At 42.5% G+C, this 18,509-nt stretch overlaps 2 protein-coding genes across 4 annotated transcripts in view; one reads left to right on the forward strand and one right to left on the reverse strand.

The window, feature by feature from the left end:
• The window catches only part of LOC110208345 (prostaglandin reductase 2-like), a 544,334-nt gene that overhangs the window by 365,911 nt on the left and 159,914 nt on the right, over positions 1 to 18,509 (reverse strand). The window lies entirely within an intron of this gene.
• The window catches only part of MIDEAS (mitotic deacetylase associated SANT domain protein), an 84,923-nt gene that overhangs the window by 51,902 nt on the left and 14,512 nt on the right, over positions 1 to 18,509 (forward strand). Inside the window, 8 exon segments of the mRNA XM_078151481.1 lie at positions 1,258 to 1,827; positions 1,829 to 2,939; positions 5,345 to 5,659; positions 12,944 to 13,289; positions 15,774 to 15,840; positions 16,854 to 16,996; positions 17,146 to 17,249; positions 18,237 to 18,312. Of these exon segments, the coding sequence (XP_078007607.1) occupies positions 1,529 to 1,827; positions 1,829 to 2,939; positions 5,345 to 5,659; positions 12,944 to 13,289; positions 15,774 to 15,840; positions 16,854 to 16,996; positions 17,146 to 17,249; positions 18,237 to 18,312 (2,461 nt within the window). The 5' untranslated portion in view covers positions 1,258 to 1,528.

Consider the following 18,509-nt stretch of genomic DNA (forward strand, 5'->3'; position numbering starts at 1 on the left):
ACCCCAATTACCTCCAAAAAAAGTAATATACACAAAATTATGTGATAAGTGCATTAGGATTATTTTTAGTTATCTGACTCTTTGTGACTCCATTTGGGGTTTTCTTAGCAAAGATACTGGAGTGGTTTTCCAGATGAGGAAACTGAGGCAGAGTAAAATTACTTGCCCGGTGTCACCCAGCTAGTAAGTGTCTGAGGCCAGATTTGAACTCAGGAGAATGAGTCTTCCTGACTCTAGGCCCTTCACTCTTTCCATTGCACCTCCTAGTTGCTCCATTATGGTTGTAGAGTGCTATGTGAGGCATGCAGTAGGTTGTTATTTACTGGGTGGATCAAGGAAGATTTCATGGAAGAGGTGGCATTTGAGATAGGTTTTTAAAGGATTTGTGGAAAGATCATGGATTTTTGAGGTAGGAAGGAACCTTAGAAGTCACCTTCTCCTACCCTCGTCTTTTATTGGTGAGAATGCAGAGAGATTAGGTTAACATCAACGTCACACAGTAGTAAATCACAGAGCCAAGACTGAAATCCAGGTCCTCTGTCTCCAAATGCACTGAAATTGTTTGAAGAAAGCCTCGAAAGGAAGTCTTACGGTATAATTTGCTTGGCTAGTAAAAGTGTGTGTGTGTGTGTGTGTGTGTGTGTGTGTGTGTGTGTGTGTGTGTGTGTGTGAAATGGGATTTGAACTCTGGTCTTCTTAACTCCAGATATAAAGCCCTATCCACTCTGCTACACTACCTAGGTTGTAAAGGCTACAAATGTCAGGTTGAGGACCTTTCTTCCCCACCCAGACTCAGATCTTGGCTTTGCTGGTCCCTGGTACAGTGAATTCCAAACCTTTTTTAGACTCTGTTGGATCTTGGACGCAGAAAAGCTTTGTACCGTGGCTTCCTAGGAAATAGCAGCAGCTGATGTAGAGTCAACTGTCTCTCTGCTCCCCCGATTCCCCCTTTGCACACACTGCCTCTGCTGCAGATGTCAGTGTCAGGAATGCGCCAGGAGGCCTTGAGGGCTGCTAAGTTGGATTGGGGGAGGACCATATCTGTTGGGGAGACAGCCAAGTAGATGGGAGATATATGGACAGTGCTGAAGGGAGTTGAGGACTGGTAATGTAACGAAAGTCATAGGCTCAGTGCGTGGAGAGGAGATTTACGCGGTCACACAGGGCCATAATGGTTAAATGAGAGTTTCCCCCTGCCCCCTAGGTCCTGCTCATTGTTTTCCTCAGTACTGACAACGTTTCCTTTTTCTCTTGTAGGCACTGAAAATTTTGGCACCATGAATTGGGGAAGGATAAAAGAGGTGATGTGCGGGATTTGAGAGACCCTTTAGAAGAACCAGAAGGAACCTTGAGTGACTGACCAAGTCCACCTGAGTCTTCCCTGTTCCCCCCTTTTCTTCCTTTGGCGACTGGAAATTAGCATTCAGCAACCACTGGTGAGGGGAGCCCATGCTCCAAGGGGCTTTTCCCTGGGGGATGGGCAGCTGGTAAGCTGGTATCTCTTGGCCCTGGCATAGCAAACCACACGATGAACCTCCAGGCCCAACCCAAGGCCCAGAACAAAAGGAAGCGGGTTCCGTTTTTCAGCGACCCAGAAACAGCAGCAGCAAAGGAGCAGCAGCAGCTGAAGGAGGGGCAGTATTATGGTCATGGTGGGCCAGTTAGCAGCATCCCTACCTCCCAGCCTGCCGAGCTACCCCCTCACAATACCCTGTCGCTACTGAACTCAGTAGTTTACAGAACAGACCGGGGTAATCCTCCCATGCTTTCTCAACCGGTAGCAGCTGTGAAGTGGCCAAATTCAGTGATGGGCCGGGTGCCCGAACGGGTGGGATGCAAGCTGGCAGCAGCAGTCCCAGTCCTCTCCCCACCCGTTGTGGAACCATGCAATCACTATGTATGGTGGCCAAAAGGGGGCCCCCCACCCTGGGGTTGGGGTCTCGGGTTTCTACAGCCACCCCGAGGCCTTGAAACGAAGCCAGGAGAAAGGGATCCTGCCACTGGATCCGTACAATGATGCCATACAGCAGATGATGTCCCAAAAGGCACAGCTGGAGCTGGGGAGGCCCCAGGCCCCAGTGAACTCCTTCCACACACCCAAGAAACCCCCGAGCCAATTGCCCCTGCAGCCTTTCCAGTTGGCATTTGGGAACCAGGTGAACCGCCACGTTTTCCGACAGGCCCCACCTGGTACCAATCCAGCTGCCTTTCCCCCACAGCAGAAACAGCAGGCCCTCCCCCAGATGCAGCTTTTTGAGAATTTCTATCCTCCCCAGCAGCAGCCTCCACCTCCACCCCACTCCCAGCAACCCCAGGACTTCAGCCTTCAGTCAGCTGGCCCCATGGGTCAGGCTCACCTTGGGGCCCATCACAGTATGGTGCCCTGTCCCTTCCCTGCCAATCCTGAGATGAACCCAGAGCTCCTGAAGGCCCTTATGCAGGACCAGTCTACGCAACCTGTGCTACCTCAGGCCCAGATCTCCTTCCCACGGCGCTCCCGGCGCCTCTCCAAGGAAGGGATTCTACCGCCCTCCTCATCCACAGCTGCCCTGGATGGCCCCCAACCCCGGGAAGAGATGTCCAGCAACCTGTTCTTGCATCACTGGTCACAGCAGCAGCACCTGCCCCAGGGTAGCCTGGTGCAGCCCCATCCCGAAACCCTGGGTCATGAGAAGGGCAGCCACCTCATGCCCCAGTCAGAGCAAGGTGGGGCTATTCTTGGTGGTCAACAGCACCTGCCTGAAGGGGAGAGACTAGCGCAGAATGGCCGGGAGCGGGAGGCCCCTGAAGGCGGTGATGCCTGGGGAGCCAATGACTATGGCGTGGTTCGAGGAGGGGTGATTCAGAGCACGAGACGGCGGCGGCGGGCTTCCCAGGAGGCCAATTTGCTAACATTGGCTCAGAAAGCTGTGGAACTGGCCTCACTCCAGAATCCAGTGGTAAGAACCGAGATCCTCCAGAACAGTTTGGGAGCAATTTAAAGACTAGTTGGATTCCAGAGAACATACAGAAGCTAGACCAGGGACAGAATGTGTTGGGTACAGAAGGGCTGAAGATTGGGTCAGTCAGTCAAGAAACATATATTAAGTACCTGTCGTTTGCTGGGGTACTAAAACAGTGAAACAGGCCCTGCCCTTAATGAGTTTACATATTATTGGGGTAGAAATAATGTATACCCAAAATAGATACAGGACAATTTGGGGGCAGGAACACTAGTAGCTTGGGGGATTCAGAAAGACTTCATATAGAAAGCAGTACTAAAACTGATTCTTGAAGAAAACTAGTGATTCTGAGATGCAGAGGAGAGGAATTACATTCCAGGCTCCATCCTACATTGATTTGCAGCTCCACCAGCAGTGTATTAGTGTACCTATTTTCCCAGTATGGGTACCCTTGCCAAACAGGCATTTTTTCCAACCCTCTTGGGGAATCTCTGTGATAAGAAAGGGAAGCTGTTTCATTTAGTGACGAGAGATAGCAGATACGACAGAGAGTTTTGCCAGAGTGTCCTAGGCCCAGACCCAAGCATTGTCAACATGATTTTATTGGGGACAACTGTGTGCTGGGCTCTTCGTGAAAGACAAAGAGGCTAGACCATGCCCTTTGCCTCAGAGAAAGCCTAACTGGGGAGACAAGATACACATACGAAAATATCAGAGAATGGAGGTATTAATTTGGGTGAACAGATGGGAGGTACTAGTGGAGTTCAAAGAAGACAGAAGGTAGTGTAGACAAGAAAAGCAGGCCTCAAGTTGAGAGTTGAGAAAAGGCCTTGAATGTAAGATTTGAACAGGATTGTTTTCCCAGTTGGGAAGGCAGAGATGGAAGAAAGAGAAGGTGAACTTTTTTTTTTAAGATTCATTCATTTATTTTTAGTTTTCAACTTTTCACTTCCATAGGATTTTGAGTTCCAAATTTTCTCCGCATCTTGTCCCTCCCCCAACCCCAAGAGAGCATGCATTCTGAATACCCTTTCCCCTAATCTGCCCTCCCTTCTATCTCCCCCCCCCACTTCACTCATCCCCTTCCTCTTCTATTTTTCTGTAGGGCAGGATAGATTTCTGTACTCCATTGCCTGCATCTCTTACTTCCCAGTTGCATGTAAAGATAATTTTTTTTAACATGTGTTTTTAAAACTTTGGGTTCCAAATTCTCTCCCTTCCTCGCTCCCCACCCACCTCACTGAGAAGACAAACAACTCTACAGGTTATACATGTGTAGTCATGCAAAACACTTCGATAGTAGTCATGCTGTGGAAAACTAACTATATTTCCAAGACGGTGAACTTTAAAATAAATTCATGAAAGACTGAAAAAAAATAAATGAATTTGAACAGAAAGAAGAGGGGGAAAGCCATTCAAGGAAAAGAGTAGGAGTAAGAATGATTAATTTATGTACCTTGAGGATAGCACTGTCCTGACTGCAGCTAGTGTACCTATTGGGAAATAACAGGAGAGAATAACTCATTTATTTTTATTGTCGTTATTAACATTAATAACAATGTTATTACTGCTACTACAACTAATAAGAAGTATCATGGCTAGAGAGCTGCCCTTAAAACAGAGGACTTCCTGGCCAAGAAATTTTTATCACTATGGTTTGCAAAGTGCTTCACAAACTTTTGAAGCCAGACTTCTCTAACACAGGCTATTTGTGTGCCCCTTGGCAACTCTCACTGTCCTAGGCTGCTCTCTAAGACTATAACTTGCTAGGTGGCACAGTGAATAGAGTACCTTCAAGAATCAGGAAGACTTGAGTTCAAATCTGGCCTCAGAAACTTAGTAGCTCTGTGACCCTGGGCAACTCACTTAACCCTGTTTGCCTCAGTTTCTTCATCTGTAAAGTGAGCTGGAGAAGGAAATGGCAAACCACTGCTAAGAACACTCCAGATGGGGTCACAAAGAGTTGGCCATGACTGAAGAACAACAAACTTCATGTCCCTGGGCAAGTCGTTTAAGCACCATGTGCCTTAGTTTCCTCATGTGTAAAATGAGGGTGATAATAACATATACCTCTTAAGGTTATTTTGAGGATGAGATACTATTTGTAAAGAAAGCCTTTGTAAACCTTAAAGTGTTATATGTAAATGCTAGCTATTATTATTGTTATTGTCATCATCATTATCATCATTATCATTCTTACTCCAGATAAGATTGCACATAAGCAGAGTGGGGCAAGACCCTAACCTTAATAAGAAGTTCAGGGACCAAGGGAATGATTGTATTAGATGACGATTATAAAGGTGATATGGTATAGCTAGAGGAATGAGTAAATCAACCAGAAGATGAAGAAATTGTGTCTCAGTCTTCAGTCCCATCTCTCATTTCTCCCTTCCTCTTTCCAGGATGCTGAAGGCCTAGAGGAGAGGCGGAAGACAGTGGTAGCATCTGCAGCCAAGAGTGTGGTGGAGTTTGCTGGGCCTTCACCCCCCTCCAAACGGGCACGAGAAGACAGTGGGATGGTGCCTCTTATCATTCCTGTGTCAGTCCCTGTGTGCAGGGTGGATCTGCCAGAGGTAGCACAGCTGGGGTATTCAGATGAGGAAGGGAAAGTCCCTTTGGCCTCAGCGCCTGATCGGAGCCCCACGGAACACAAACCCTCAGTCATTGTCACACGAAGGAGATCCAACCGGAATCCCGTGGCCGATGTGCCAGCCCAGGTAGGAACGGCATTTTGTAAACAAGATACTACTTCCCTTTCCTCTGCTTCTCCTTCCCCTCCCCCCGCTCCTTTACACGTATTGCTGTCCTTTTGGATGGGTTGAAGATTTCTGGGAAAAATGAATACTGATGACCTGTAATTTATTGGGAAGAGAACACCATATGGCAACTGAAACCAGAACCCGAGACTTGTTCTTTACTCCCAACCACCTAGGCTTAATAGCATCCCGTGGTGACTAGTCCTAAAGTAATCTTTAAATAGTGTTCCAAAATCTGTAGGGAAGAAGGTTACGGCATGTTTCTGCATCTTGAATCAGGAGAATTTTGGAGCTACAGAGGCCCTCAGCCTATCTAATCTGACTCCCTTTATTTTACTGAGAGACCCAGAGAAGAGGTAGTGACTTGCCTAGGGTCACCCTGTAGTAAAGTTGGAAACTGAACTTGAATCACTTAACCCTCTGTCCAGGATTCTTTCCATTATGCTGTGCTGCCCCCCAGTGTTCTTATGACAAAAGTAAAACTTTTAATGGTCCTTGAACTTCTCTCAAAATCTTCATATTGAAAGACCCTGCTTTTATGGGTATTGTTCCATTCAAATTTACATTTAGGGAGGCTGAAATGGAAACCCGAGTTATTGTCCCCATTTTACAGAAATTGGTACACATAAAACATTGCAGGTCATCATTGGAAGTTTCATGTTATCAGTGAAATAGACCAGGCTGGCAGAGAGAAAAAACTAATCTTAAGAACAATCACTGATCAATTGCTGAATCATTTGGGTCGAGAATCTGTTTTGACTTTCTTTCCCTCATGGACAATGATAAAGTAGTAGACCCAGGAGGAGACAGTAAAGAGAAAAATAAATAAAGATATTAGATATGTTCTCTCTTTTAGTTCTTTTGAGGATGGTGGAGAAAGAAGAAATAGGTTCAAGCTTTCTTCCAGAGGGAAGAGTCTTAATAAGAATTCTAAATCAAAGGACTTATAGATTATGACACCAAACTTGACACTTTCTCTAGATACCATTAGTTCTAAAAACAAAACAAAACTAAACCCTAGGGATTAAATACCAGATAGAGTTATAATTACAGGTGAATCCATGGAACCAAAAAAGAAAGAGAGGGAGAGAGAACTCCCTAATAAAGTAAAAATCCTCATGAATTAATACAAAATAATGGTAATCCTTAAATTGTTCACTGAGCACCTACCCCCTTTTCCATCTGCCTCCATCCATGCCTTACACAAATTGTCTCATGGGCTTATGCCTTTAACCCATATTGGAAACCCATACTGTTCCAGAGACTACCAGCACATTCTATCTCTTTCTGCCTTCCTATCTACCTCATAACAATATAGGTGAGGCATCCCCTCCAGAACACCAGACTCACCCTGCCTGAAACCTGCAAAAAAAAAAAATAGACTAATTCAATCTAGCCGAAGAAGGAAATAAAGACAGACAGAGGAAGAACTGGGGGGCTTGGGGAGGGGGGGTGTCACTGTTCATGATTATAAAAAGGCTGAAAGAAAGGGGACTTAAACTCAGTTGGGCTAGTTCTGTTCTTCCTTCTAATTCTTCAAGGTTACTCAGGCCTGTAAACTCTAAATCTCCCAGTTTGGGAGAAGGTGAAGACTGCCTTCTAGGCTAGACTTAGGGTCTGTATACCCAGAAAGGCAAGGAGTCAGAAAGTGAATAATGGGGTGATATAAAGAAAAAAAAAGACTGAAATACCAAAAATTTCAAGAGGAAGGAAGCTCAATTAAAATCCAGAGCACAAGCAGATAAATCAATAGAGAGAATCCCAAAACTGGAAAGAAAAGTAAGTACTAAATCCTCACAGAGATTACAAAGCTCTCTTAACAAATATTACAAGAGAACCAATGCTTGATGAAACATAGAATACTGTAGGCTCCCAAGAGAGTGTAGATCAACAAGAAGAAATCCAAAATGTTTCAAAAGAAAACTGAAATCCATATAAGAAGAAATTAGAATTAACATATCAGAACTATAACTATCAAGGCAGAAATGAAGTCTTCAATTATCAGACTAAAAAAAACGAATTCATGATGGAGAGTTTCTCCAAAGAAAAGAAAGATGAGAGAAAATATTCAGAATTCAGAAATACTAAAGTGTGGGAAAGCTGGCAAAATAGAAATAAAAGGCAACATTAAAAGAGCACGTGATATCTGTATACGTCAAATCATTTGACCTTAAAGACAAGATAGGCAGAAACATAAGTTTCTCAGAAGACTATGACTAAAAATCCCTAAACACCATAGTCTAGGAAGTAATACAAGAAAATTACCCAGAACTGCTGAATGCAGAAAGCAAAATACTAATCAAAAGAATCAATATATTGCCTCCAGAAAGAAAGGGAAAAAACCTATGCTTTAATTAGGTTTGTTTTGTTTTGTTTTTTGCTTTTAGGCAATTGGGGTTAAGTGACTTGCCCAGGGTCACACAGCTAGTAAGTGTCAAGTGTTTGGTCTCAGGCCGGATTTGAACTCAGGTCCTCCTGACTTCAGGGCCAGTGCTCTATCCACTGCACCACCTAGCTACCCCCTAATTAGGTTAAATTTAACAATTCCAATAACAAACATCAAATTATACAAGAGGCTAAGGAAAAGACCTTCAAATAAAAATGAAAAGAGTAATACGAGATTATTTTGAACATCCTAGAAACTGTAGAAGGAAATAGAAATATATATTCTAAAAAGCAAATCAGCATCAGCAACGATTTAAAATGATTTACTCTGTAAACTTGAAAGCCAATTTAAAAAGATGGACATTCAATAAAAGAGACATTTGGGGCATTCTTAAAAAAAAAAAAAAGAAACTTGAGCAAAATGTTTGATTTGACAAATGTCCCAACAACAGAAACCCAAGGAAGGTATATAAATGCAATTACTAGGAAATAATAGGTAAGGTAGTGTGGAGTAAAAAGATTATTTTTAAATTAAACTTTTTTAAATCAGCAAAAGTCTTCCTCTCTCTTCTCCCCCTCTCTAATTGGAAGAAGAACAAAATCTCTGTTATGAACATGTGTAGTTAAGCAAAACATTTCCAAATTGGTCATGTCCAGAAAAAGGGGGGGGGTGTTCTGCACTCTGAATCTATCTTGGGTTCCATAGCAAGTTTCATTATTAGTCCTCTGAAATCATGTTTGGTCATTACACTCGTCAGGTTTCTTAAGTCTTTCAAAGTTGTTAATCTTTACAATATTGTTTGTCATTGTATAAATTGTTCTCTTGTATCATATATGTCATCCCAGGTTTATCTGAAACCACTTCTTCATCATTTTCTACAGTACAGTAATATTCTATCACATTTATATACCAAACTTATTTCCCAATCGATATATACTCCCTCAGATACCCATTCTTTCCCACCTCAAAAAAAAAAGCTATGAATAAAAATGTAAAAAACATCTCCCGAAAAAAAAGATAAGTAAAATTTAAAAATATATATAAGAGGATAAAGATGTAAGCAGAAATTAAATAGGAAAATTGAAGCTGGAGAAGTAGAATCCCACATTTTCCCTTCCCCTGAATCAAAGTTTTTTATAGGACCAAATTGCACAGTGAACGGGTACATAAATAGAGAGACAAAAAATGGAAGATGGAGAGAATGGGTAATGCTCCCTCATCAAGTTCATGGGTGAACAGCAAAGGGATAGTGACTCCTGTAGATTCTCAGGAAAAACAGGGGCTACAGGAGAGAGAGGCTAACAGAAAGGAGGGATTGAATGTGGGGGGAGGAGACTCCACTTTGGTCTCAAATTAATGTGAGGTGAGGGGATTCTAGTGAAGAGCACTCCCTCCCTTGGAGGAAGAGGTATATGCATATAGTAGGAGATGGAGATTTCCTGTGTGTTTAATCTGGAGGGAGTTGGTACATTGAGAAGCCACTTTTTCTTAGAGAATGTTGTGCTTCCATAAACATAAAGAGGGATATGTGAGCTCCCTGGAGGCAGATGGTACCTCAGATATAAGTGACATGGATCTAGAGATGGACAGCCATTGGGAAGGAAAATGGTTTTGGGGAGGGCAAAGAGAAGAATTGGACTGCGTGATTTGGCACAGAGGATACAGCTTCTGTCCAACATTACTTTCTTCATGAACTGATAATTCTAAGAGTAAAATACAATTTCAAAAAGGGGTGGGTGAGCAACAGCAATAACAGCAATTATTTAGAAAATAGAAATCAAACCCATTACTTAAAAAACTTAACCCCAATACAAGAAAAGTAAAATAGAATAAATAAAAAGTAGAGACCACAAATCAAAGAATGATATTTTAAAATAGACTGAGAGGAGAATTAACTAAGAGAACAAAGCAGAAAAAAAATTTTCTCAGAAACATTTAAACTGATAAACATAAGTAGCCTGTGGGAAGGAGGAGATTTTTTAACTAACTGCTTAACTTGAGAGGGAGAAAGGAGGAAAAAAGAGAGAAGAAATTGATAAATAAATCAATAATTTAAGTAAAAACCCCAAACTAGGGATAGGATTAGCAAATGAGAGCTGAAGGGTGTTAGAGGAGCAAGAGAGTGTGTGGGAAACAGGGCTATATGATAAAGTAGTTTTAGCAAAATTGATCATGGAGCAACTACTTTATTAAAAGAGAAAGGGGATTTTAAAAAATCTTTGAATTCCCCAATATTAGAAGACACAAAGGGAGAAGAAACACAAATCAGCATCTTATAACTTTAAGTGTACATGGATTAAATAAATCCAGTGTAACAAAAGAGATTGGTAGAACGAGCAAGAAAACAAAACTCTAGTATGTGATGTTTACGAGAAATACATCTAAGAAGCAAAGCCATATTTAGAATCAAAATGAGAGGCTGGAACAAAATTTACTATGCATCAGGTGAATCCAAAGAATCAGGAGTTGCGATCCTGCTTTCAGACAAAGCAAAAATAAAAATTCACCAAAAATCAGGTGAGAAATAAAGAAATTACATTATGCTTAAAGGAACCATAGACAGTGGACTAACATCAATATTAAACATGCAGCAAATGACATAACACCTAAATTCATAAAAGAAAAAGTAATCAACTTTATAAAGATGTGGATATTAACACCACTGTATTAGGATACCTTAAAGTTTCTTTCCTTCTAAGAGCTTCTGACAGGGAAAATATAGAACTGAACAAACTATTGGAGAATTTAAGTCTAAAAGATTGTGATACCATGGAATGGGACTACTAAAGGATATACTTTTTTGTTTGTTTTTGCACCACATCACATCTTCATAAAACTTGACAGTGGTATGACGGCAACAACAAATAAACACAAAATAAGAACAAAAAAGAAAGCTTTGAACATTAGAGGAGAAAGAAATTGGAAAACTGAAAGGATGTTGAATTGAGCAAACAAAACTAGGGGGAAATGAAATCAATCAGAAATCCTCAAAACAAGCTAAGGTACCACCAGCACAACAAAAAGAGAAAAAATAAAAAGAATGATCAGAACCTCCTATACACAGTTATATACAAACACAATTGAGAATTCAAAAGAAATTGAGGATTATTTACAGAAGTTCAAAGAGATCTTTAATTACAGAAAAAAAAGAATTTAAACTAGGTGTAAAAGAATTAGTGAAGGAAAAAAAAAACCATAACTCCTGGTCCAGATGGATTTATAGGAGAATTCTGTCAAACTTTTAAATACCTATACTATTCAAATTATTCTCAAAAACTGAGAAAGAATGCCCTCTGTGAAACTCATTTTATGAGATAAATTTAGTCCTAACAGCTTTACGAGCCACAGAAAGCAAAATTATGGCCCAGTAACATTAATGAATATAAATCCAAAATTTAATGTAACATGCTGGCAAGTTGACTATACAGCAATTTATCTAAAAAATCATTCACTGTGATCAAATTGGATTTATGCCATGGATGCAAAGATTAGGAGACAGTATGATTAATCATATTAGAAGCAAAAGCATCAAAAAGCACATGATTGTATCAGTAAAGACAGAAAAGACCTCTAACAAAGTACGATATTCATATATGCTAAAAACCACACACAGTATTAAGTACAGAAGGATTTTTTTAAAAATAAGATATAGCCTTCTAAAAACCAAAAGCTAGTATTATATGAAATGGGGAAATACTAGAAGCTTTCCCAATAAACAGACAGTTTTGGTTCCATGAAATTGAAAAGCTTTTGTGTGAACAAAATTACTGACAGTATAAGAAGAGGTCAACTGGGAGAGATTCTATGTACTAATTATCCCAAAAGCCTTTCCCCAATAAGTGGTCAAAGAATATGAATAAATGGTTCTCAAAGGAAGAATTACAAACTCTTAGCAGTTATATAAAATAATATTCCAAATCATGAATATGAAAAACGCAAATCACAACTGCCCTGTGGTTTCCACCTTATAACCAGAAAAGTGGCAAAAATAATAGGTGAGGGAATGGTTAATGCTGGATGGAGTTGTGGAAAGATGCACACACTAATATACTGTTAGTGTGAGAGCTACAAATTGTTTCCACCCTTCTGGAAAGCAGTGTGGAATTATGCTAAGAAAGTGGCTAAAACTTCTATACATTTTGAACCAGAGATGCTACTGTTAGGCACCTACCCCAAAGAAGTCAGTGACAGAGAAAGGCCTCTATACATCAAAATATTTGTAGCCCCCCCCTTTTTGTATTATCAAAGACCTGGAAACAAACCTTCAGTTGGGGAATAGCTAAAAAATGAATATAATGCAGTATTACTGTACTGTATGAAATGACAAATGTTGACTGTGGAGAAGCATAGCAAGAATCTATTTGAACTAAGGCAAAATGAAAGAGAGCCAAAAGAAAATACACGCATTGACTACGACAACATTCATGGGAAGAACAGGAAGAAAACAACAGAAACTGAACGTTGTGAAATGATAGTAATTGAACTTGGCCCCCAAGAATAGAGATGGTGGACCATAGACATGGAACACTGTATGTATGCATGTAGATGTATGTACATATATATCAGACTTTTTTAAAAATAATGTTGGTTAGTTTTTCTAAACTTTTTTTCTTCCTCTTTTTTCCCCCTTTGTTATAAGGAATGGCTCTTCGGGAAAGGGGTAGGGAAGGGAAATAGTGAGACATGTCAGTGATGAACACAAATTGTCTCAGCAAAAATTAATTAAAATTAAATTTAATAAATTAATTAATTAGAATTTAAAAATTAATTTTAACAAAAAAGAATCCCAAATCCAAGCACACGACCATATGATTTTCTTTAAAAAGGGTGACTGTCTCTTATTTGCTTTCTTTCTGCAGGTTGAAGATGTGGATCCCAAGGGGGATGGTGAGGGTTTGGTTCGAAAACCAAAGCAGAGGCCTCGACCTGAACCCTTGATTATCCCCACCAAGGCAGGCACTTTCATTGCCCCTCCAGTCTACTCCAACATTACTCCCTACCAGAGTCACCTACGCTCTCCCGTCCGCCTGACTGACCACCCATCTGACAGAAACTTTGAGCTTCCCCCCTACACGCCCCCACCTATACTCAGCCCTGTTCGTGAAGGCTCTGGCCTCTACTTCAACGCCATCATGTCAGCCACTGGCCTCGTTGCCCCTCCCCCCATCACACCAAAGAGTGCTCACCGTACCCTACTCCGGTCCAGTGAGTGTTCTGTTTTTTTATTGGGAAATATGGGTAGGAGGGAGGCAGCATGAAGAAATCCCATCTTTCAGGGCCTCTCTGGATTAGCCTAAATCTCTGGGATACAAAAGGGAGCAGCCTTTTTGACCAGCTCTTTAGGATAGAGGTAGTATTACTCTTCTTCTAAGAATGACTCACCATCTTCTTCAGTCATATATGAGTTTGTGCTACGTTGTTTTGATCACATTTCCACATACTTCTTCCCTTCCCCAGCAAAATCATCCTAACCCATCAACCAAGTGTGACAGGATATGTTCTATTCTAGTCACTGAATTGGTTTGTACTAGTCCAGCCACATGTTTTTGCCTTTTCCCTCTAGTGGCTAATTACAGGCCCAGATGAACCCTGGAGTTCTGAGTTAGGGCTGGCCCTTGAAACCCAGTGAAAAAAGTTGACTTGGAGGGATTTGTGTGCATGATTTCAGCCCTCCATCCCACCCCATAGTGACACTGCTCTCTGGCTCCCTCTGGTGGTTGCCTAGAAGAACAACGGTGTTGTCATGGGTTTATTCCCCCTATCCCACACTACCTTCTCCACCTCCCCCTTAGCAGAATTGTAGACTATAGCCCATGTCCTTCTTTCTGTCCTGAGTTTGAGATAGTTCAAGAAGCCACTTATGAAGTTAGACTGAAGGCAGAGAAGAGATAACTGATAAGCAAATATTTGTTTAGTTGTTTTTCAGTTGTATCCAACCCTTTGTGACCCCATTTGGGGTTTTCTTGGCAAACAAACTGGAGTGGTTTGCCATTTCCTTCTCCTGTGTCCCCATTCTTCACCTGAGGAACTGAGGCAAACAGGGGTTAAGTCACTTGCCCAGGGTCAAATAGCTAGTAAGTGTCTGAGGATGGATTTGAACTCAGGTCTTCCTGCTAGCCTACCTGCTGATTTTGTTAGAGGTTAGGAATTTATTAGACCAAGAAGACCTGGGAGAGAGCAGTTTGTTTCAAATGGAGAGAAGAGGATGATCAAAAGCACCGAGGTGACTGAGGAACAGAGAATAGTCTGGCTGAATCTTAGGACAGGGGGTAGGGGGAGGGGAAAGGAGACTAGAAAGATGAGAGGGAGCCAGATTGTGGAGGGACTTGAAAACCTAGTGGAGGAGTTTGGATTTTACCCTGTAAGTATTAGACTATGATTTGGAAGCTTTGTTTAAGCCTAGGAGAGACAGAATGAAAGTAGTATGTGCAAAAGACAGCTAAATCCTAAGGCATTTAGGCAATCCTAAGGCAATCCTAAATCCTGAAAACGAAGGCAAAGAATGGGAGAGACCAGGAAGGCAGGGGTTTAGTTCCTACATTTAAGGGCTTGGGCTAGTGTCTCTTGACTTCTCAATGTCCCAGGCAAATCTGTGAGACTAAGTACCTGGGGTTTGCTAATTTTCACTAATGGAAGGAGTTCTCCACACTGAAGACATCTCCCAGACTTAGATCACCCCCCCCAGGCGCCTCCCCTCCCAAATCAGACAGTATTGTGTCAAGTGGATTGGATCTGAGAGAGAGCCATTTTGGAGACTTCCAATATTCCACCCAAGAGATATTCCGGTCTCTTGAGAGGGTTAGACTGACTTGGTGGCCTGTGCTTTAAGGTCTGCAAAGTACTTTGTTGTTCAGTTGACCTTATTGTCCTTAGCATACAAGTGCTGGCCTTGGCCTTTTCTTGGCAAAGATAATGGAGTGGTTTGCCATTTCCTTCTCCTGTGGACTAAGGCAAGGAGAAGTTAAATGACTTGCCTAGGGTCACACAGCTAGTAAAGTCTGAGACTGGATTTGAACCCAGGTCTTTCTGACTCCAGGCCCAGTGCACTCTCTACTGAGCCACCTAATTGCCTTGCAAAGCATTTTACTAATGCACTATCTCATTTGAACCTCACCCCAACCCTATAAGGTAGGTGCTGTTATTGTCTCCATGATAATAATTCTCACTGAGGTTAAGCCTGGTTCAGTGGCTTGCCCAAGGTCAGACCTAATAAGTATCTGAGACAGGATTTGAATTTAGGTCTCCTTGAGTAGTTAAGCTTGGAATCCAGCCTTCCCTCTGCTGAGACAGTCTTTTCTATGGAGCCATAGCGCTGCCTAGCTGCCTCAACAGAAAGGAAGGGTGGATTCCAAACTTAATTAAGAGATAGCAGTGTTAATAATTGCTGTTAATAATTAGTCATCACTTTACAAATCCTGTTTCTCTTGATGTCATTTGCTGCCAGTAATGCAATAATGCCAAGCCTACCTTAGCCCAAGAAGCCCCTGAGGGCTTCTTTTAGGGGTTAGATGGTTCTTTTAGGGGTTAGATGTGTTGGGACAGAATGCACCAAGTGAGAGTGCAAGTAAGAAAGAGCTTCCTTAGAAGCGAGTTTCCTGCAGGAAGCCAAAAGAATAACCCCCCCACCCCACCCCTCTGTCCTCCCCACATGTTTTGGACTATTTCATAAATATGTTGTTTGTCTCTCAGACAGTGCTGAAGTCACTCCACCTGTTCTTTCTGTGATGGGGGAAGTTACACCTGTCAGCATTGAGCCGTAAGTGTTTCAAAGAATGCTACCTTTACCCCCTTGCCTGCCTCAGTCCTTTACACAAAAATAGTCTTGTGCCTTTCTTCTCAAGCATATGAAGTGAAAATGGAAGTGGGAACTACTCTAGGAACCTTAAATATGTTAGAATTCGATCATTTGCTTACTGTTGGGGTAGAGAATGCCCTTCTATTTGAGAGAAAAGGGGAATGACTGGTAGTGGACCTTGGTCTCCATTAAGGAGTCCCTTTCTGCCTGTTCTAGAGTTGTTCATTTCAAACCCACCCCATCTCTGACTGTAGTGCAGAGTTCAAGATGAGGGTCTAGGGCTGGTTTCCACTTATCAATCAATAAAACATTTATTAAGTTTCTGCTCTATGCCCAGGCAGTTTCCCAAGCTTATTTTTATATATTTTTAATTTTAAATTAATTTATTAATTTTAGTTTTTAACATTCATTTCCATAAGATTTTGAGTTCCAAATTTTCTTCTCATCTCATCCCTGCCCCCACCCTAAGACAGCGTGGATTCTGAATACCCGTTCCCCTAGTCTGCCCTCCCTTCTATCTCCACCCTTATCCCCTTCCCCTTCTATTTTCTTGTAGTGCGGGATAGATTTCTATGCCCCATTCCAAGCTTATTTTTGATATATTGATGTAAATCTGTAAAACCTCATTTGAGGTTTCTTTTTTTGTCTCCTGCCAACCTCCATATTTTTTCTTTGCCTAGAAGGCACAGGCCACCACTGGCAACAGAAGACAAGTTTCCCCCTAGAGACCATTTGCCCCATAGGTAGGAGCCCACGGAATGCTCTGCCTCCAACAGAGCCGTGTTTGTGGTTGGATCTCCAGCCCAGTTTTGTGTACTCTGTTGAGCTTTCATCTCATTTTCCTCCTCTACTTCTGGGGTCAGGACCTGGGGGCCTTATCTTAATGGGTGGGGCCAGGGCCGGGCCTGGGAGGAGATACCATTTGCATTAAGAGAGATCAGATACCATATAGTTTATCCTTTCTTCTCCTTCAGTCGAATCAACGTGGGGACTAGGTTCCAAGCGGAAATCCCCCCAGTCCGGGACAGGGCCCTGGCAGCTATGGATCAGCATAAAGCTGACCTGGTCTGGCAGCCGTGGGGAGATCTGGATGCTAGCAGGGAGACTCAAGGGCAAGGTGAGGAGGACCAGGGATCAAGGGAAGGGTCCAATTTTCCGAATTATTGCCTTCTTTTCTTAAACCCTCCTGAGTTTCTGAACCAAGTTTTCTTTTTTTTATTCCCATCTTCCTTGGGGTTTTCTCTATGGGAATCTTTCTGGAACTAGTGGAAGACCTTCTGACCGCCGCCTGTTCTAGTATCTTTCCTGGGGCTGGAACCAACCAGGAGTTAGCCTTGCATTGCCTGCATGAAGCCAAGGGTAACATCTTGGTAAGATGGGGTCCAGCACAAGGGGCATTATGGATTATGTGTAAGGGGGAGAAGAGTGCTGTTGTCAAAGGGGGGAGGTAAGTGGCTGAGTAGGGGCCAACACAAATTGCCCAATCAGAGGGGAAGGTAGATGTGGGCTGCTTTCAACTCTGCCCCTCTTAGAGCCACACTCCACAGCAGAGAAAGGCCTAGGAGCTATCCCAGCTGACTGCCTTCAGTGCTTGGTGTGTGCAGTGGGCTATACTATGTGTCTTAGAAGGCTTGGGTGAAGGTGAGAGAAGGGGCAACTGTCTATGCCCCAGAGAGGGGGTAGCAAGGTGGAAGTGTTTTCCCGCCTCCTGAAAGGATGATTTTGCTAACATGAGTCCTAGAAGAATTATCAGTCCCTTCTGACTGCCGTTATAGTCCCCTGAGCAGACTAACCCCTTGGCATGTTGTCATATGGTAGAGAGAGCTTCAGATTAGGAATCGAGTGACTTGGGATCATAGGATTGTCGATTTAGTCGATGAAAAGCACTTCAGGGGTCATCTGGTCCATCTATTCCTCTCATTTTACCCTTGAGGATACTGAGACCCACCCAAGCTAAGTGAATTCCTTGAGGTTCCATAAATAGTGAGTAGCAGAGCAAGAATTTGAACCCAGGTCTCTGGCCCCAAGTCCATTGCTCCTTCCAATAGTCTCAGTTACCTGAGTTCTGGTCCTTGTATTACTCTGGGCAGGCCACTTTTATCTTCATGGATCTCAGTGTCCACCTATGTCAAATTAAGGCTAGACTAGATGCTAAGGTCCCCTTCTGTTTGATGGTCAATTCAGCTAATGCTCCACTCTGAAAAGGAAAACATTTTTTTCTTGGGGACAGTGAGAGAGCACAAAGGTAGTTATCTCAGGACTGCTAGGCCTTGACCTGGTATTTGGGACATTATGCCCAGGACCAGGGTCCTCTACAGACCTGGTTGGGACCATGACCTTCCTGTTTCCTCCCTTAGGCAACGCTGACCAAACTGCTTCTCAAGAAGCCACTGAGACCTCCCGATCACCCACTGGCAAATTACCACTATACAGGTGAGCAGGGAAAGGGACCAGTTAACCAACACCAGAGGAGTCCCTGCCAGGGACGGCACATTCTGTTCTAAATACTGGAGGGAGAGGGAGAGGAGAAACACTCTTACTAAGTAAACATGAATTGTTATTGCAACAACAGAGGTACCATAGACTGACATAGCTGTAAGGAAATTGGATATGTGACTGAGAGGTTGCCA

This window comes from Phascolarctos cinereus, unplaced genomic scaffold, assembly GCF_003287225.1.
Source record: "Phascolarctos cinereus isolate Bilbo 61053 unplaced genomic scaffold, phaCin_HiC Scaffold_3;HRSCAF=262, whole genome shotgun sequence".
Lineage (NCBI taxonomy): Eukaryota > Metazoa > Chordata > Mammalia > Diprotodontia > Phascolarctidae > Phascolarctos > Phascolarctos cinereus.